The 20,941-nt window shown below is 41.7% G+C and overlaps 2 protein-coding genes across 6 annotated transcripts in view; one reads left to right on the forward strand and one right to left on the reverse strand.

The window, feature by feature from the left end:
• Positions 1 to 20,941, forward strand: part of LOC123515236 (5-methylcytosine rRNA methyltransferase NSUN4-like) — a 23,705-nt gene continuing 2,764 nt past the window's right edge. The window contains exons 1-11 of one of the 4 annotated variants that reach the window (XM_045273820.1): positions 1 to 196; positions 964 to 1,137; positions 8,234 to 8,395; positions 8,882 to 9,085; positions 9,879 to 10,040; positions 10,439 to 10,601; positions 10,755 to 10,870; positions 11,511 to 11,677; positions 11,891 to 12,028; positions 12,950 to 13,103; positions 13,418 to 15,497. In XM_045273820.1, the coding sequence (XP_045129755.1) occupies positions 125 to 196; positions 964 to 1,137; positions 8,234 to 8,395; positions 8,882 to 9,085; positions 9,879 to 10,040; positions 10,439 to 10,601; positions 10,755 to 10,870; positions 11,511 to 11,677; positions 11,891 to 12,028; positions 12,950 to 13,094 (1,503 nt within the window). In that variant the 5' untranslated portion in view covers positions 1 to 124 and the 3' untranslated portion in view covers positions 13,095 to 13,103; positions 13,418 to 15,497. Of the gene's footprint in view, positions 197 to 963; positions 1,138 to 6,089; positions 6,246 to 8,233; positions 8,396 to 8,881; positions 9,086 to 9,878; positions 10,041 to 10,438; positions 10,602 to 10,754; positions 10,871 to 11,510; positions 11,678 to 11,890; positions 12,029 to 12,949; positions 15,498 to 20,941 lie in introns of those variants that run through there. The other 3 variants (XM_045273819.1, XM_045273818.1, XM_045273821.1) reach the window with 3 other exon arrangements.
• LOC123515237 (thioredoxin-related transmembrane protein 1-like) overlaps positions 13,499 to 20,941 on the reverse strand; it is a 20,280-nt gene continuing 12,837 nt past the window's right edge. For both annotated transcript variants that reach the window (XM_045273823.1, XM_045273822.1), the window contains one exon: positions 13,499 to 17,419. In XM_045273823.1, coding sequence (XP_045129758.1) covers positions 17,138 to 17,419 — 282 coding nt within the window. In that variant the 3' untranslated portion in view covers positions 13,499 to 17,137. The remainder of the gene's footprint in view (positions 17,420 to 20,941) is intronic.

The raw sequence follows: 20,941 nt of genomic DNA on the forward strand, positions 1-20,941 counted from the left end.
TTTGGATCCAAAGCGACGTAAATATACAGCCGGCGGAATTTGCCTTTAATATACACGCTGCTTTGATGTATTTGTGTGCTTGTGTATAGAGAGTGACTCCATTAGACACGTTGACACTGACAAGATGCTTAGTGTTACTACAAAAGTGAGAAGAGAGAGCAGGCTGATATGGTACTTGCAGAAACGATTTAAAAAGGTATGTAAATAGAAATGTTTCCTGTCAGTGAATTGTACTGGTACAAGTTAACAGTGCAGTTTTGGTTCAGGGGTTAATCGGAATCGCCATTGACTAAATATAAATGTATCAAATAGTAATGCTGAGATTGCTTATCCTTGTGTACTACTCGTGAAATACAACCGAAGTATTGTACCGAATAATTTAACAGTGCATTATTAATTAGGAATCAGTCAGGGAAGCATCTCTAATGTACTACGTGTTCCTTTAAGAATGATTGAAATAAATTTTGACTCTTTAAAGTAGATCTTTCTAATCCAGCCGCGTCTGATACATACAAAACTCACATATCAAGTAGAAGGGTCGGTGACCTTGCCATAAACGTAGAGAATTACTAGACAACGAAAATAAGAGTGAAAGAGTAGATAATTTCTCATGATCACTGGCTTGGCATCACATTAAGTGCTGTGACCCTAGCTTAACTTAATAGGTTAGGTCAGGTCACATCACCTAACCTAACCCAGTCTCACCTCACCTAAACTAATCCAATTTAATCAAACAATTTTCATCTATAAATGTAAGTAGGTTTGATGTTCATGTGATCTTGTTTCTCTATTCCATATATTATACAAAGACAGCCTGAATATTGGGTATCGCGTGTGTAGAGTGAATGATGAGAAATAATGACAACATTTAAATAAGCTAATTGATTCTTGAGTTTTGAGTATACTGACTTGATCTTTTGTAGTTTCTTTGTTTTCTTATTGTTCTTATGATCTTCACTTAAGGTGTCTGCTAAGGTGACAAATGTGGACCGGGCCCTGCAATACTTTGACATCGCTATGCCTCCTGTGTACCAAGCCCGCTGGCCCTCTATCAGGCTGGCCCTCCTCTCCAAACAGAGATATGTCGCTCTTCTCAATAATTTTGCAGACTACGACCACATTATTGAAGACCTTTATGTAAGTTATAACAGTACTATCTAATCACACCGATATAAGTCTGCCCTAGGATTAGTTGAGAAAAAAAACAACAACAGAAATTAACACGAGGCCATATCAACAAAATTCAGACTTCATAGATACTTTTTACTCGATACAAGTAATAGTCTTCCATGTAACTGTTAAAAGTACGATATTTAGTAGTAGTAGTAGTAGTAGTAGTAGTAGTAGTAGTAGTAGTAGTAGTAGTAGTAGTAGTTGCTGTAGTTGTAGTAGCAGTAGAAATAGTAATAGAAATATGAGTAGTAATAGCAGCAATAGTTGTAGTAGAAGCGCAGCAGTAGAAGTAGCAGCATCACCAACACCGTCGCTGCTACTGCTGCTGCTGCTATGCTTGAACGTACTACTTCTACTACTTCAACTAAGGGCGGAATGTAGGCAAATTCTTGATCTTTACCGTAACCACGACACATTATTGCGTAACATTTTCATTATTTTTGGGGGGCGGGTGGAGAGGGAACTAATCTCTGTTGTGCATGTAGTTTCATCTGGTTGCTTGAATTCGCTTATAAAATCACATGCTTTCTGTATTCTTATATGAATTCTTCGATACTTTGACACCAGTTTAATTCATTTGATGGTTTCAACATCACTCTTTCCCACGACTGGTGAGAAAGCAGCAACAGACAATATTTTGTAACTAGGTAGCATGCGTCACACTGTACAGCAAAGTGTTGCCACCTTTAGCATGCCACACTCACTTGCATGTTGCTTAGTGCTAGACTGGTTGAAACAAAGACTGATCGACAATGTAGCATGCCACATGGTGCCTCGACCTCCAGGCAGGTTCCCATTCTCTCTCCTATATGATTTTATGCCCTGGATGGGAATTAGTGTGTGTGTGTGTGTGTGTGTGTGTGTGTGTGTGTGTGTGTGTGTGTGTGTGTAATAATAATAATAATAATAATAATAATAATAATAATAATAATAATATACGGTTTATTAATTTGGCAATGTAAAAAAAAATACATTGAAAATGTACAGGGGGGGGGGGCATTAAAACAATGAAATGAAATGCTTAACCTAACTATGGCTCTAACTTAACCAAGAATTCACTTATTAATTTACTTATTTAAGGCTCGCACAATAGTGGGCACCGCGCTAAGTCGGTACCGATCAGTGCGCCACGCGATTCTGCTGGTGTCGAGTGGCGCGAGCAGTGGGAGGCACGTCTGGGTGTAGCAGGTGTGTGTGTGTGTGTGTTTCAGATGGGTAATGCGCTAATGGGGAATTTGCGTCAACTAAATCACCACAATAATAAGTTCTTAAACTCAGATAAAAAAAAAAAAAGACAAATATATAATGTGCGTACAGGTGTCCCTCGGTTAACGATCGACTACTTAACGATATTTCGCTCATACGATCCCTCCAAATTAATCCCTATTTTTTGGTTAACGATCGCCAAAATTCGGTTAACGATCGGATTGACCAATCGCAATCGCGATCGCAATCGCGATCGCAGCGCCTCCATCCACCCGCGGCCCGTGCAGTAAACACACCACAGTCTTTCCCGCTGTTTTGATTGTGCAACAACAACTCTATCACGCTCGCTCTAAACTTCTTTTTGTGCTTATTTGTGATCAAGTGAACTTAGTGATGGCTTCCAAGCGACCCAACGATTGTTCTCCACCGGGAGATAAGGCTAAAAATCGAGAAAGAGCATTGGCCTTGATATTAAGTTGAACATTGTGACTCGTCATGAGGGTGGTGAAGGGGTAAACTCTATTGCTCGTGCCCTTGGTTTATCTCAATCAACTGTATCAACAGTTCTCCAGAAAAAGTACAAGTGAAGCAGCAGGCCAACCAAGTCACAAACCTGCACAAACACACAACAACTCGTAACAGGGAACCGATTATGGAAAAATTGGAACGTTTGCTGAGGCTATGGATTGAAGACCACACACACGCCGCATGCCTCTTTCTACCCAACTCGTTACTACTAAGGCACTGAGCCTGTGGGAGGACCTGAAACCAGAATTCAACATAGGCGAGACAGTGTCCTTCAAGGCCAGTAAGGGGTGGTTTGAACGTTTCAAACATCGTGGGAGTCTACACAACCTCAAGGTTAGTGGGGAGGCAGCGAGTTCGGATCAACCCGCTGCAAACGCCTTCAAGCCTTTGCTTAAAGAGCGCATCGAGGAAGGAGGTTATTCAGCCAAGCAGGTTCTAAACTTTGACGAGACAGGCCTGTATTGGAAGAAGATGTCATCGAGAACGTTTATAGCAAAGGAGGAGAAGTCGGCACCAGGATTCAAGGCATCTAAAGACAGGTTAACATTATTGGTGGGGGGGAATGCCGCTGGTGATCTTAAGCTTAAACCATGCCTTATTTACCATTCCCAAAACCCAAGAGCTCTGTCTGGCTATATTAAGGAATATTTGCCCGTAGTATGGAAGGCAAACAAAAAGGGGTGGATGACGACTGTTATCATGCAAAGTTACGTGACAGGATACCTCTCCAAATTCCTAAAAGAATATGCTGCCCAAAACAACATTGCTAACAGATTTCTCTTGCTGTGTGACAACGCCCCAGCCACCCAGAGAGCATGAATGACTGGGCAGATAATATTGAGGTCATGTTTATGCCCCCAAACACAACTGCCCTCATCCAGCCGATGGACCAAGGAGTCATCGCTACTTTCAAGGCCTATTACCAGCGGCGCACCATGAAACAGCTGTTGGCCTGCATTGACACCCCTGACAAGCCGACCATGAAACAATTTTGGAAGGATTATAACATTAAAAAGGGGATCGACAACATCGACGAGTCATGGAAGGAGGTGTCCAAGTCGGCAATGAATGGATGTTGGCGTAATTTGTGGCCTGAGTGCGTGGAACGTAAACAGGAAGTCCCTGTCGATGTTACAGCAGTAAGGAAAGACATCGTTCATATCTCCCATAAGGCAGGCTTCAATGAGGTGGACGAGAATGACGTACAAGAACTGCTGGACAGTCATTCTGAGCCTCTCTCCAACGACGACCTCATGGAGTTGGAGAAACAAAATACTTTGGAGGAAATGGAGGAGGACAAGGAGCCTGAAAGAACCCTCTCCGTCAAGATTTTCGAGGAGATTTTTAATCATATTAACCAGGCCATACATCTTCTCCAGGAGAATGACCCCAACCCAAACCGAAGTAATGGCGTGACTAATGCTATAGAAAATGACATGAAAGTGTATAAAGAACTATTTGAGGCAAAGAAAAGGATGGCAAAACAGACAGTCATCTCATCTTTCTTCAAACCACTCACCGCCCAAGCAACCCCATCCACATCCCAAGCAACCCCATCTACCGATCAAGCAACTCCATCCACCTCCCAAGCTACCCCATCCACCTCAAAAGCAATCCCATCTACTTCCATAGGAGTCATCTCGTCGTACTTCAAAGTTCGTCCTGCTACCTCGAAAAAAACTCCACCCACTTCCAAAACAACTCCATCCACCTCCAAAACAACTCCACCCACATCCAATCTATCCTTCACATCCACCGTAACCTTGAGTGACGATGAGGAGAGCCTGGATGACCCACCCCCACTGGAAAACGTATTCTCTCAAGAATTTGAAGGGTTTGAAGCAGCTGACCGAGTTTGGGTCGGTGTGGGCATGATGAGATTTAATCCTCCAAGGCCCTGTGTCCCTCGGGGGCACAAAACAACACACTACGCATATCACATCCACTCCTCAAGGTAAGTACTACCAATTCTAAAGGTGTAAATAACAACTAACAACATAGAAAGTGTCGTTTATTTACGCATCGCGAAATACATGTATGTAGTTGATAATTTCAAATCCCTCAGTTAGCGATCGTTTCGGTTAGCGATCTGTTTTTGGGAAACGTAACCCTATCGTTAACCAAGGGATACCTGTATCTTAAAAATGCTTATTATGTAGATAATATATAAATACTTGGGATATATCATGAATGAATAAATCTTGACCTTATTTAATTTCGCTCTAACAAGTGTGGCACTCAAACAGTTCACAAGACCAGCATGTAAATTTATAATAATAAATTCCTGAACTGGAAATACCTTGTGGATGTCGCGGCCAAAAGAAATTGACCAGACCTCTTGAATCTGCTTCCTAAGTGCAGCGAGAAAGCCACCTCTGGTCCTCTTCTCTACAAAACACCCAATGGAATGGCACTGTCCTCCTTCTTGTGTGTGCGCGTTCCTGTCTCGGGATGCGCAACACTGAAGCCTGAAGCTCGATGATTCACTTTTAGGCGCACGAAATTCTCCTTTAGGCAAGTCCCGTGGCTTGCAGTTGTCACTTAAATCACTGTACCTGGCTCAGCTTTGCGATTGACAAAGGCATATCAGTGCATGAGTCTCCACTATTGTAATATATATTAAAGAAAAAAAAGGTATAATTCTACTTTATGCCCATACTCTTCCCTACCGCCCCCAACAAGCTTCGGGACAGGTGGGAATGCGGGGTTTCGGGTGGGGAACATGAGGTGCGTCGGAAAAGCGTAATTTTGGCATAACGGGAAGAAATTCCCATTAAAAAGTCTACGGAATGTTCACTACAATGGTTTTGGCCACTCTTTGGTGGTTGTTCTTAATATTTACAACATTTTCGGTAAGTACACTACCTGCCGCAAATGAATAATAACGTTACAATAGGTTCGGGAATGTGCGGTGAACGGTGACTTTTCTCAAGTCCAGCAAGCTGCGGCGAGCCTCGGAACTCCATCACACTCGAAAATGAGCAGTATACTGACTTGCATTTGTTTGTAGCTGGGGTTTGTGGGTAACTGCTGAGTAGCATTCTTATTGTGTCTATAGTTCTTTTGTCCAATGACGTGCCACCACCTCTTAACACCACGAGCTGCGCCAATGGGAATATGCTATATGTATTCGTAGGCGGGGCACAGCTGGGCAGACAGGTGCACAAAGACACCTGGTGTGCGCAGTTCAGCCATGGCCACCATTGACATTAGTTGAAAAGATTGCGAATTTGATTACTGGGAAATCATCGCTCCTGCTGTCCCCATGAAGGACAGTGAACTTAACGATAATTGAAAAGAGGATTTCCCACAGCCAGGACCTTCATCCTTTCGTTAAGGTATTATGAGGAGGGGTATTGGTAGAGATAGGGCATATTGTGTGAAGCTATAAGAGAACCGGTGTGGGGGGAGGAAAGCAGCCCCAAATCAAGGATACGTTAGGTTAGGTTCTAGGGGGCTGCTAGAAAATGTTAGGTTAGGTTTATGTTAGGGTTGGGTTAGTGTTCTAGCCGGGGGTGCGGGGGGCGCAGCTCTCCCCGCCAGGAATACGGTAAGGTAGGTTTATGTTAGGGTTAGTGTCCTTGCTGAAATATATTCCAAATTTATGGAATTTATACAAATTAATGAAATTACGAAATTTGTAGTGAACTATCCGTAGAGTTTAGGATGGCCATCTCTTTCCCTCCCAGTTACGCAAAAAATAAGTATTTCCGACGCATTTCATGTTTCTCACCCGAAACCCCGCATTCTCACCTGTCCCCAAGCTTGTTGGGGGGTGGAGGGGAAAGTATAGGCAGAAACTAGAATTTAGAAAATGTTTCCTGTGATTATCCACACCTCGCTGATCGCTGACCCTCAAACCTACCAACGCTTTTCATTCATCGAAAGTTTCTTTATCGTTGACCTTTTAAAAACTTAATCCTGTTTTTTTTTTTTTTTTTTTTTTTTTTTTGTGTGTGTGTGTGTGTGTGTGTGTGTGTGTGTGTGTGTGTGTGTGTGTGTGTGTGTGTGTTTCACCGTTTGATCTGCTGCAGTCTCTGACGAGACAGCCAGACGTTACCCTACGGAACGAGCTCAGAGCTCATTGTTTCCAATCTTGGGATAGGCCTGAGACCAGGCACACACCACACACCGGGACAACAAGGTCACAACTCTTTGATTTACATCCCATACCTACTCACGGCTAGGTGAACAGGGGCTACACGTGAAAGGAGACACACCCAAATATCTCCACCCGGCCGGGGAATCGAACCCCGGTCCTCTGGCTTGTGAAGCCAGCGCTCTAACCACTGAGCTTCCGGGCGTGTGTGTGTGTGTGTGTGTGTGTGTTTGTGGAAATCATAGGTATGTCTAATGAGCTCTCTACAGAAGGTAGACCACAATCGGAAACATGGAAGTACCTTATGACTCGGTTGAAACTCGTCTTTCACATAAAAATAAGTTAACTAAAAATATATCAGTTTATACATTCCTGACATATTTCTTTTTTTTATATGAAGCGTTTAAAAAGAAAGCAACTTTTTACTTCTGTTAACAATCATCGTCTTGTTACAGCTGAATTTTTTTTTTCTGTCTTACATGATGGCACTTAGTGTCTACCAGAACATCATAGTCAAAAGTTTTATGATACGTTTTGTTTTTAAGATTATTTTGTGATAGAAATTAGCGATGCTAAAATCACAAGAATGCTGCACTGCCCAAAATGAAAGTCAACCTGGAACTGGCTTGAACTAAGACAAGTGAACCGCTCTTTTATCTAACTGAAACTTCGTTATCCATGGTTGGTCTGAAGTCATTTGAGGTAAATGCGTTGTTGTAATTATACCTGTTTAAACCAAGGAAGTTATATGAACTGCATTTAGCTTACTTGACCAGAATATACAACGGTTGTAGACTGCTTGTGCTGTGGCATAGATTATAGACAGCAGTTGGGTACTTGGCCAAGTGCAGTGATATGTATTTAGTATATTCTGCTCCACTTCTAATGAGGTCTTGTGCATTTTTATATATATCATTACATGTCACCTGAGTTGTACATAACCTTATTATAGACAGTTTGATAAAGAATGAACAAAGGATACATGTATAAAAAAAATAATAATAGAATTTAATCATGTGTATTGCGGAAAATAGCTGCTTAAGTGATTTCAAGACTTTTATTTTGTTTCTCAGGCAGAAGTATTGACTCAGAGTGGAATTACTGTAGAGAGACAGACTAGGTTATAAAAATAAGCTGAAGTAATGGAATGAAAGAAACATTTGGACAGTACCCACCTAACCCCTAAGTTTTGCTTACTCAGAAAAATATAATGTGACGTTTACTCAGGATCTGGGAGCTATGGACATCAGGCATCAATATTCACACATCACTGAACGTATGAAAATTGCAGAAGCAAAGACTAAGGTGGCTAAGGCTGAAGAGTGCACCCCGCAGCACCAAGAAGACCAGCAGGAAGATGCCCGACCTGTCAGGCCATCACTTATTGAGGTATGCCAGGAAAGAATGCAGACTTAGAGAATTATCACTGATTATCCAAATTTGAGGTTTTCAGTGTATGAGTATGCAAAGTTTTAAGGAAATTTTACAGCAGAAATATCATGAGAGTTATTTTATACAGGTTGAGAATCTCTTAATGTGGGATATTTGTAATCAAAAGTGTCTTAAATTTTGGAATAACATGCAGTACATCAGTTCTAAGATGTGTACAGATAAGGCTTTTACTGAATTTATAAGAAGTACCAATGCTTAACATGAGTATTTGAGAAGAGAGATTTAGGCAAGAGATTCATCTGATCAGGAGGATACATTAGATATACTTACAGACCTTTTGCTGTAATGTGACATAACTCCACTCATTAGTTCAGTAGAGTATGTACTGTGCTGCACAAAGACATATTAAAACTCATCATAGGTGCATAGTACATACCTCTTTTATTCCAGTTTTCTTTGTATTAACAAATTTCAACTTCACAGCTTGATGATGATGAGTTAGCTGCCAGGGCAAACAAAGAGCCTATTAGTCGCTATCCAGAAGAATACCAGCTTAGAGCTCAGGCCCAAGACCATGGACCAGGAAGTGTTGATGTGGAGCACAGCAGTCGAGTCATCCTTCCCTCAGAGGTGGGAGTGGAAGGCACCAACATCCTGCACGACCATGTACCAGCCACAAAACTCAAGGTGCCATTCAGAACATTGTTTCTTGTACTCATCTCAGAAAGTATTTGAGGGAATTTCCCATGGGGATGGTTTTTATGTACAGTACCAAAGTATAGAGTATAACAAAGATCCAGATGAGTTTAGCTGTTTAGGAAGCATTACTGGACATAAGGTGATAGCATAATTCAGAAAACAACATATTTTTATTTTATCAAACATTTGGTTAGAGAATATTAAAAAGACTCAAGTAGCAAAATTCATTTATACATAAAAATCTAAGTATTGGATCATAAGACTTCTATAGTAAGCTTAACTTGTATACAATAGTGACTATTCAGTATGAATTTTTATCTTCCAGAAGGATAGATTGATAAAAGCTTTTAGGGTTTTGAGTTGCTGTGAATGGAGAAATAGGTGGAATGATGGAATTTAGAATAAATAAAGCAAGAAGCAGGGATCGAGTTTTTAGATGTAGCTTGCTTGAAGTGAAAGCAAATGGTAAGTCATTTAAGAGAATAGTAATACTGGTTGCATTATTGTAGCTGAAATATAGAATAAGGGCGAAGGAAAGAGATCAGATTTAAAGGAGGCTGGCTAAAGGCTGAAAAATATAATAAAATGTACCTTAATTTTGGATCAAGTGAGAAATAGGGAAAGTTACAGGAAACCTTACAAACTGATTCATTCCATTTTACGGAAACCTATAAGAAATAGGGAATGAAGGATTCTTCTGATGTCTTTCCTCTTTCAGTGAGCCAAGTTTTGTGGATTTGGTGCATCGTATCTAAAGTATTTACTGGAGTATGAATTACAGGGACTTGAGAATTGGATAGAGGAGACGGACTTGTTTGTAAATACCAGTCTTAGAGATGATGAGATTGGTATCAAGAGGGAAGTGCAGAAGGAGCCAATCAGTCTTCCATCACCACTCAAGGTCTTCTCATTCCCCAAAGGGGACATCACTAGCTTTCCTCAGGTATGATTTTATTTACACATCTATGATATCTGTTTGAACTAAGAGAATAGATGTATTTGAAAAATAAACCTTTCTATTGAAACGCATGTATACTGTATATTTTGTTTCTCTTACTAGGCTTCACAAGATTGTCATAATCTCGTGAGATATTAAGATAGAGACCATAACATGCAAGAAAAATGTGTGTAACAATAGTATGTGTGAAAAGGGTTACTGAATTGCTTTTGTATTATATTGATTACTCCCTCTAATGATATTTTGTGTTGACAGCTTAATTGAGAGTACTAGATGCCAAAAAGATGTGTGGAGCAAGGAAAAGTGGTTGCATGTAATTGGATTGTTGAACTGTTTTTGTATTATATTGATGATTTCAACTATATATCCTTGGGTGTTGACAGCCTAAGATGGACAATAAAATGAAAGTCTTCACACACTACATTATGGATGGAGCGTCTCTCATGCCAGTCCTCGCCCTAGACCTTCAGCCTGGGGAGAGGGTGTTGGACCTGTGTGCTGCACCGGGAGGCAAGACTCTTGTGGCACTTCAAACAATGCTCCCTGGTAAGTTCAGTGTCTCAGTCATGGTATGAAATCAAGTAACCTTTCATACTTGCCTCCACTGTGTTTTGTGCCTTCCTACCATTTGAAGTCCTATTTCTGTTATGGATAAACTGTTACCAAGGTACTAATGACAATTGAATCGTCCCACACCAGGAATGGTAGTGAGCAATGATGCATCACTGGGAAGGGTCAGGAGGTTAAACAACGTGTTGAGGCAGTATATACCTTCTTGCTTGAGCCAAATTCAGGGATCAATAGCAGTAACTCAGGTAAGTAGATTTCCAGACCTATGAATACTTTAGCTTAATATAATAGCAGTAGTTGATAAAACACTTTTTATGTATCCAATTACTTGCATCAATATCTCTGTATATTTTATAAACTAATGGTAATTTAATAACCCAAAATTCAAAACTAGTGATTCCATTTATGGCATGTGAATTGACAGAGGAAGAATACAATGGGCTTTAATTGATAATAAGGATATACCAGTGTGAAATGGATACTGTGTGTGTAGGAGGATGGTTACATGTAAAATGGGAGGATGTATTATTAGAATGGATGAAAATGAGATAGAGAGATGGTGCAAATATAGAGGATTATGATGTGGAAGAATGATATCACAGATAAGAGTAAGTTTCAGTGCCTCTGCCATAGCTACTTCAATGAAAGTTATCAGTGACTGGCATTGCAGTGGACTAAACTAAATAATCTTAATTTTTTCTGTAGCTTTATCTATTTGAAACTGCTATTTTCACTCAACGAAAAAGTTTGATAAATAAATAAATAAATAAATATATATATATATATATATATATATATATATATATATATATATATATATATATATATATATATATATATATATATATATATTAGTAGTTGAGAAATAAATTGCAACTTCACCAGAGGAATGGTTGTATACCTTGGGAGCAAGAGGCATTTGACAAGGTGTTGGTGGATGCTCCCTGCCTCACTGACAGACATGTGCTGCACGAAAGTGACAACAGCATTTTCAGTCCCAAGAGATCAAAAGAAAGGCTCAGGTTACCTGAGTTACAAAGTGCACTGTTGGTGTAAGTTTTCCTTGTTATTTAATATGATGTATTAAAAACTCCCACATTTGCTGAAGTCAAATATTAGTTTGTTCCAAGTCATGTAAAATAATAGTATAGGAGGTTAATTTTGTCTTGAACAGTCTACAGAAGTAATGTGTCTGAAAATTTGATTATGGAAAATCTTATGAAGCAGTATAAGCATTTTACATTGTGATAAGGCTGTCATTGCAGGTCAGCACTACAGATGGTGAGGCCAGGAGGTACAGTGGTGTACTCTACCTGCACCCTTACACCACTACAGAATGATGGTGTTGTGCACCTAGCCCTATCCAAGATCTGGCAGGAGACCACCATTGACTGTTGTGTGGTGTAAGTCAATAAATCTCCCTGTAATCTCGGATAAGCCTGATCAGTTGTCCCAGCCTGTTTTTTCCTGTGTTATTCTTCTGAGACAGTTGGCTGGTGCCCTTAAAACTATTATAATAAATTCTTTGAAACCAGCCAAGGGCAACAAAAATAGAATGAAAAAGTCCCACTGAGGTACTGATCCTTGAACAGGTTCAAAAGTTAGCCAAATGTTTGGATATATATATATATATATATATATATATATATATATATATATATATATATATATATATATATATATATATATATTGAAACCTTCCTCTTAAATGAAGTAAATAATAGGTAGCTGGGAATGCAGAATGCCTCTTCCATGTTATGAAGTTCCCTTTGTTTTTAGTTTTTGGGAATGAGGTTATTAGTGAACTGAAAGTAAGTGTAGTCTTAATTACTTTATAATTCAGCGCAGATAAAAAAAAATGTAATTCATATCCCATCCTTCAGATTTCATTGCAGATAAAGGAAAATATAAGACATCCCATCACAAAATTGACTTTATTTATTTATTTTTTTTTTGTTTTACGTTGAGGCCTATAGCGCCTGTAGGCACACTTGGAGAGTATGGGAAGCGCTGTTCAGCTTCCTCTCATTAGTGGCACAGGCAATTTTATTTATAGTGGTACTCATATTAAGGGCCCATATCACCCCCAAAGCTCATCTTGGGTGTAACCACCTAGTAGAACCTGGGTACCATGGTGACATGTAGATAACTTTAAACCACTCGACAAATGGTAAAATGTTTAATAGCTGTACGTGGTGGGATTCGAACCTACACATGGACGTCTGCTACTACACCACCACCCTGTACTTAAATGTACAACTTGGACCAGAGGTTTTGATATTTTGTTTGTATTTGATTTTTTCATGACAGTTTCTCTTCCACAGTGACCTGACACATGCCATGCGTCCTCTGAGCTTCCTCTACCGACTGGGTACCAATTTGGGTCTGCGATATGGCCAGATAATATTGCCGTCCCTCTTGTCCAACTTTGGTCCTATGTACTTTGCAAAGATCAAGAGACTAAAATGAGATATTAAGGTATGTAACATAAGAAAGCATACTCTTATTGTTAAGAGTGCATACCAATAATCCTGTGGTATATTTGTGTTATACATAAGAAATGCATATGCCACACCAAATAGAAGTAATGAAGAGAGAATATTGAGATAATGTATGATCAAATAAGTATGACCAGGAAGTATGTGAGGTAAGTACTTGCCATAAAGGAGCCTTACTCCAGATCAGACTGTCCAAGCTCTGCATCTGATCCTTATAAAGTAAGGGGTGGTGTATTTTCTCTTTTCCATCACGGACAATGATTGTAAATGTGAGAGTGCTGTCTCTACTTTCAGGGGAGACAGCCTTGGTATATACATGTATGTATTACCACACATTCTTTTTTGTATTGGCTGTATGGATATTTAAAGAACAACTTAAAAAAGTGTTTATTATAAAATAATTATGCACATTGAGTCATGTGAAGCACAGTGTTAAGTTAATAATAACTGATGGATGTGGTAAACCAACTGGGAAACCATGACAAGCTCCCATCATCAATGGTCAACAAATTTCCAGGTTCAGAGTAATTGCTAAATTAGAAAACTGGATTTGACATCACACTGCTGAGGGTTGGTAATGCAACAATAATCATTATTTGTCTCATCAGCATTAATAAAATAAAGAAAAGTATGCATGATTTTACTTTTTTTTCACATTTAATGCTGGTGCAGATGAAATTTTATGCAGTGCCTCATATGTATATTTTAAGTAAACATTTATTTCCCACATATAATCTACTAAACATGAAATTTAATTCCTGGATTGCTAAGTACAGGGCACCCTACACTTATTATATATAATGTGTCTTGATACTGATGTGTCATGTGCATGTTTCCCGCTCCAGTGCATACTGGTACAGTCGTGGTCAGAAGTCAAATATGATGCAATCACACATGCTTTGCTTTTCTCTCAATTGCAAGTCCTCTGATTTGTTTGCAATCTCCTTATTATCCGACAATTGATATATTAGCAGATCAAAGGGCATGACTGAGTGAAAACAAAACACAATTAAATTGATTGCAGCATGTTATCTGACTACTAATCATGACAATACTGAGGACATATGACTATACTACACCTTTGGGTTACTGGTAAAATGGATCAGAACACAACTTGCTATCATAGCACCTAATGGAAACCTCAGATCAATCAGGAGTGATACAAGTTAAAAGCCACAACAAATCATACTTTTGCCAATCCATGCTCACCAACATGCCTGAACTTAAATATCCTCATGCAAGTTTGAGATGTGCAGATTTTTATGATGGAATATTATTGCATGAAGTTTCTTGACTTTCAAATATTAATTGACATAATCATTTAGGGAAAAGAAAGTGCTTACAGTAACAAATCAGACAAAACATTTCAGACAGATAGACATTCACACACTAAATTCCTTGGCATAATTTAGATTACACATTAAATGATAAGCAAGTCCTCCCATATACAGAGTACCTACTACCACAAACCATTACTTAGAGGCACTATAGTATATCCATGCTCAGTATATGACAGGGATAGTCGTTATCATATTCAGCTTATCCTGTATGGTCAATAAGTTAATTATCACCATCAATTACATATCAATTAAGAAAGAGGCCATTCTTGACCCCACCACAATATTGAACATGCTTTCCTCAATGCATCATGTCTGAAGTCTTGCCTGCAGGTTCATCTTGTTTCATCTCTGACTTGTCTTCATCTACTCTTCTTTCCTTTCTCTATGGATCCAGTCACTCGGCTTCTGCCACATTTGTTGTGTGTTCCTCAAGCCAAGAGTCATGTACATCTCCATTTCTACTCTATTTTAATTATTAACAAGCTACACTGTCAAGTCTAGAACTTAATACCCATACTGATGTCCTATATCCCCCTTGTTTGTGAGACATGCAGAAATCAGAACCATGTGGAGATATGGCTGGAATATTATCAGATTAAGTAAAAGATAAGGAAGTTGTAACATGTTCACATGAGGATGATTTATTAATCTGTTTTAGTTTCTCTATTCATAAAAAAACTAACTAAATACAGGAGCCATGGAAGTCCATATGTACGACTAATTCTATCAGAGGACATAGTGATCAATGATATAAGTTACTTAGTATTCTGCTTACGTGTATCCTGCATACTCCTAACTATTCAGTCAGGCACTAGTGTAGTCCTAAGCAAGTCATCATCCAACACTACGTCCCACTAACAATTTATGAGCAACATTCAGCACATCACTGTCAATTCTCCAGAAACATGGTAGTAGATAAATTTGTTTGATTTAAAATTTATATCACAGGATGAACAGCTGAAAAATAAGTACATCTTCACATTTGTGCCTAATTTACAACATAAATAAAGTCAGTAACACTGGAAAAACAACTATCACAAAATGTTAATGGAAATCCATAAGCAAGAAATGAATTTCTCTGCTTGTCTTCAGTGACAATATTACTAATGAACTCATTACTATTTGTAATAATGCCAAACCAAACATGAGAAAAATACTGGAACAAGATGATAATTACTTAGACTATTGAAATGAAGTGTAATTCTGGTGTCAGGCAACCAGGAAGGTGTGTTGCCAAATAACTGTTCCCAGAAAATTACTGAAAACTCTGGAGTCTTGCTCATACCAAAATTATCAGTTTTTAGCATTAAATTCTGCAACAGAAATCTGTTAACTGAGTAAACTTTGGGTTTTGATCCTAATATTTATCAAATAATATATACTTATAATATTTATATTATAAGGTCATGCAAATAGCTCTACATAATGAATCTTCAATCACAAAACTATTTGTTGGTTAAAATGAAAAGGAAAGACCTTTCATGTTAAAGCAAGAGTACCATTGCACAAACACATGCACAAACCCCCATAACTTTCCATCTGTGATTTAATGGGGTGAAATTAAATCTTTGCAAGTTTCCGATGCATTAAATATAATACGACTTAGTGGTCACAACAACCTTGGGTACAAAGTTTAACACAGTGTCAGGGTCCCTTATCAGTCTACAGGTGACTCACAGCAGATTTTTAGTCTTATGAAAGGTATTCCTATTTTATCATCAGTACGGTCCAGTAGGATGAAAATAATAATTGCATTCATAAATAAAACCCAAAAGTAAATAGAGCAGTAAAGAAATCACTAACTTATTAACTGACAATTTTACTAATGGTTAAAAACTGGTTACTTCAAAGCTAAACTATAATGAGCAAATACTGGTTTAAAAATAGTGGTCTGCAAACATCTTTATTCATGAAAAATGATATTTCACAGTTGAGGAAAGTCAACTTTCCTTCATTTAAATTCTATTTTGTTTGCAGTTCCACAAAAAAAAATCCTAAAGAACTTTTGGATTAGGTTCATAAAAATTTATGACAACACTCAAATAATGTCAAGTGTCATACATAAGCTCTATGTAGTCATAATACAAAAGAAAAAATCATATCAAGCCCTTCTTGCATGCTCTACTATCACCATGAGGCCAACTTGTTACAAGAATATCTATTCTACATAACAGACTGACATCCCTACAAATGGGAGCAGCAGAAAACCGTGCCTACACACACACACGCACACACACACAGACACACGCTAGGACTAAATTAAAAATCCATCTTGGCTCCTAGGCCTCTAAACAAAACCTGATGAAAGTATTTGATGCACTACTAAGTATAGGAATAGTTTACTTTCATCATGAAACATTTTTATATTCAAGACATTTGGATAGGCAACCAAGAAAGTAGTAAGTTCCTGTTATAAACACTCATTTATTTCCAAACAAAAGAAAAGCCATTGGTATTCTTCAATAGTGGAATACAGTATAACCAAAATGGCTGACATGCACTGGCATTTGTTAAATTGCTTAAATATATTGAAGTTGACAAGTTCCAGTGAATTATACATATAACATTGTTTAAGCAAGAAATAGAGGAAAACACTAGATTTGCCTAACAGGCTTGCTTCTGGACAAACTGGAAGAGTGAAGTTTATAAAGCTTACCTAGATAGCCTAAATACGTTAGTCCTTCCTAGGGCGGCGGCGACGGACTTCCGGAGAGTTTTTGAGGTCATCCTGCTGGTCGTCATCCTTCTCCTCCTCCTCATCCCCAGCTTGTGAGTCCTTGTCCTCTTCAGCTTGGGAGTCTTCCTTTCCTTCTCCATCACTGGCTCCTGACCTCCTCTCATCAATATCATCTGCCTCATTGTCACTCCTTCCTCCTTCAGGTGGCTCTCCTTGAGGTGCCTCCTCCTTCATGTTGGCTTCTGCTCTTACTTCTGAATCCTCCACCAAATCTTCTTCCTGTATATGGAATAAAATCCTTAATGTATTCATCCACTGTTTTAATTCCTGATGCTGAGAGAGAGAGAGAGAGAGAGAGAGAGAGAGAGAGAGAGAGAGAGAGAGAGAGAGAGAGAGAGAGAGAGAGAGAGAGAGAGAGAGAGAGAGAGAGAGAGAGAGAGAGAGAGAGAGAGAGAGAGGGGGGAGGCTGATAAGAGGACCTCCACCAGCTCTAGCAACAACAGCCACACAGACATCAATTGCCAGGACCTGGGAAGAAGCCTGTGCTTCCTCGGACCGCTGGAGGCAATGATGGCAATCTGGGAAGCCCAGACCCCTCAAGCATGCGTTAACAGTGGCGGACTGCACCAGCACTGCAGCTACTTCCGATGTTGCCACTGAAGTAGTAGCAGAAACAGATACTAACACCGTCAGTGACGCTGCAGCCGCCTCTACCACCACCACCGCCAACAACAACAACAGGAGTAATAGCAACACAGACAGGGACAGCAGTAGCAGCAGCAGCAGCAGCATCAACAACAACAACAGGTACAGCAGCAGCAACAATGACAACAGTAACAGTAACAAAAACAGGAACAATAGAAACAACAGAAGGAGGAAGAAGCAAGGTCAGCAGAGGTCTGGACCTCACTTCACACCAGGTGCGCGACCCAACCCTCCCACAGCGCAGCCCCACCCACACTTTCTCAGGTTCCAAAGGGACGTCAGGGGTGGAGATAGACTGCGATGTGATTACTGTTCCCATCCTGGACACACATCCAAGGTATGCTACAGCCGCACTACTGACCTTCGGCAGGAAATGATACTGAAGAGGGTTCTGACACGGGTGGAGAAAACAAAGTCAGCACCCTCAGCTGCCCTTTCAGAACTCCCCTCACCCCCCCTGCCCACAAACATGGCAACCACAACCAAGACAGCTTCACGACTGGAATCCACCCATGTGGCATGGCAGGCAGTAACGCGCCACCCCATGCCCATGTAGTCCACCGTCAAGCCAGTGCCAGGGGTAAGCAGAGGATTAACCACCTCAGTCAACACCTGACTGTCATGACGGCCAACGTGAGGGGCCTCCGCACAAATCTTGGTGATCTCACTCACAACTTTGTCCTCCGACATCAAGCGGTCATTGTTGCCGTCACGGAAACGTGGCTTAATGGTGAGGTCGAACCGACATTTGGCAACATCTCGGGCTACTTAAAATGGGTAAGGAAGGACCGTGAGCAGAGAGTAGGCGGAGGCGTGGCTGCCTGCTTTAAACACGGCCTCCAAAGCCAGTTAATAGACATAATGCTGCCTCAAGGGATGGAGGCAATATTTTTCAGAGTGGTGCTACGTGTCATGTATCGCCCCCCCAGGCAAGGACGTTCGGCACTGGACTTCCTGACGGAGAAAGTGGACACACTGCTACAGCAGCACAGATGTTCACATGTCATGATCCTGGGGGATTTAAATCACCACCTGGAGCAGGATGCATTCACCAGCCTGTTAATGGTGCAGGGTCTAGCTAACCACGTGACCTTCCCTACACATGAGAGGGGAGGCTCACTGGATCCTGTGCTGACATACCTCCCTGACTCCTGCATCCTGTGCCAACAGCTGGGGATGGTGGGCACCTCTTGATCACCACGCCATGCTGACACGCGTCAAGCTGAGCATGGCAAAAGGAGGCTGCTGCCCCGCGCACTATCTGGCTGTGGGAGCAAGCTGACTGGGCAGCCCTGAGAAACAGCATCGCACACACAGACTGGGACACCCTGCTGAAAAGCAATGCGGAGGAAAAGGCCCGTGTCCTCACCACCAAGCTTCTTGCTTTCCAGCAGCAGCACGTCCCTAGCAGGATGTACCTTGCCAGGCCTGGTGACCCTGCCTGGTTTGGTTACCGATGCCGAACTGCCGCTGAGGCCAAGCATGCAGCCTGGGTGAGGTACAAGCGTCGTCCAACTCACCATAACTGGTTTCGCTATCGCACAGTGTGTAGGAGGGTGACAGCTACCTGCAGGTGGGCAAGGCGACAGCAGCAAGAGGACTTGAGGCGAAAACTCTGTGGCTCAGGAGTCGGCCACAAGACCTGGTGGAGGCTCGTCAAGGAGCAGCAAGGGACAGGCCACCGCAACGCCATACCTCCTCTCACCAGGCCAGACGGCACAACAGCCACCAGCAATGAGGACAAGGCTTCTCTGCTTGCTGAGTTCTTCGCTGGAAAAATGACAGTAGGGGTAGACGCCCACCTCACCTCCCTCAGGAAACAGACTGCGCTGTCACTGATGTCCACGTGACGCCAGGAAAAGTTGAGCAGCTGTTGAGGGAGGTAGAGGAGAGCAAAGACACCGGCCCGGACGACGTTAGCCCTTGGCTCCTCAAACGCTGCGCCAGCGAGCTGTCAGGTCCCCTCACCAGCGTGTTTGAGTCCTGCCTAAGGGAAAACAGGTGGCCCTCTATATGGAAGGAGGCAAGGGTGGTGCCAGTGCACAAAAAGAACTCGAAGTCTGAGCCCAGCAACTACAGACCCATCTCGCTGCTCTCCGTGGTGGGCAAGTTGCTGGAGGAGGTGGTGGCAGGTGTCATATGTCAGCACCTGAGTGAACACCGCCTCCTCTCAGACAGGCAGTTTGGATTTTGGCCTGGCTGCTCAACAGCGGACCTCTTCACCCTCCTCTCTCAGGGCTGGCAGGATGCCCTGGATGAAGGCCTGGATAGCCTTGTGGTGGCCCTGGACATTGCTGGGGCTTTTGATAGGGTCTGGCACTCGGCCCTTGTGCAAAAGCTGAGCGCCAAGGGTATCCAGGGCAACCTCCTTGTGCTACTCGAGGACTACCTGCAAGGGAGAACCCTCAGAGTAGTCATCAACGGTCAGATATCCCAGCCGTCACTGATACAGGCCTCAGTTCCACAAGGATCCTGCAGCAAATACCGTCGATCCTTGCATACGCCGACGATACTGCTGCTCTGACAGTCAGCGAGCTGTCAGAGAGATAAACAGGCCGCTCAGGACGGTGACGGAGTGGGGAGAGACGTGGCAAGTAGACTTCGCTCCAGAGAAGACGCAGGCCACGGTTATCTCACGGTCCCTAGCTGCCTGCCTGGCCATCTCAGGACGTCTGTCCCTTGGAGGACAGATACTTCCCCACCAGGAATCCATCAAGTTGCTGGGAGTGACAGTGGACTGTGGCCTGCGCTTCGACCGCCATGTCGCTGCTGTGGCCCACCAGGCGTCCCTGCGTGTCTCTGCCCTGCGTCGGATGGCGGGAAGCCTTGACTCCCGGGGCATCCTTACACTCTACAAGGCTCAGATACGGTCTTGTATGGAGTACGGTGCCCTGTCCTGGACGTCGAGTGCTGCCACACACCTGCAGAGACTGGACGCCGTACAGCGCCGTGCCCTGCGGCTGGTGGGGATGGCCGCACAGCAGCAGCAGCAGGAGGAGCAGACGGGAGTCACGTCGCTGGAGCATCAGCGGGACATGTCAGCTCTGGTGGTTCAACACAAGGCCTGAGTGTTGGAGGTACCTCACCTCAGCTCAC

Source organism: Portunus trituberculatus, chromosome 38, assembly GCF_017591435.1.
Source record: "Portunus trituberculatus isolate SZX2019 chromosome 38, ASM1759143v1, whole genome shotgun sequence".
NCBI lineage: Eukaryota > Metazoa > Arthropoda > Malacostraca > Decapoda > Portunidae > Portunus > Portunus trituberculatus.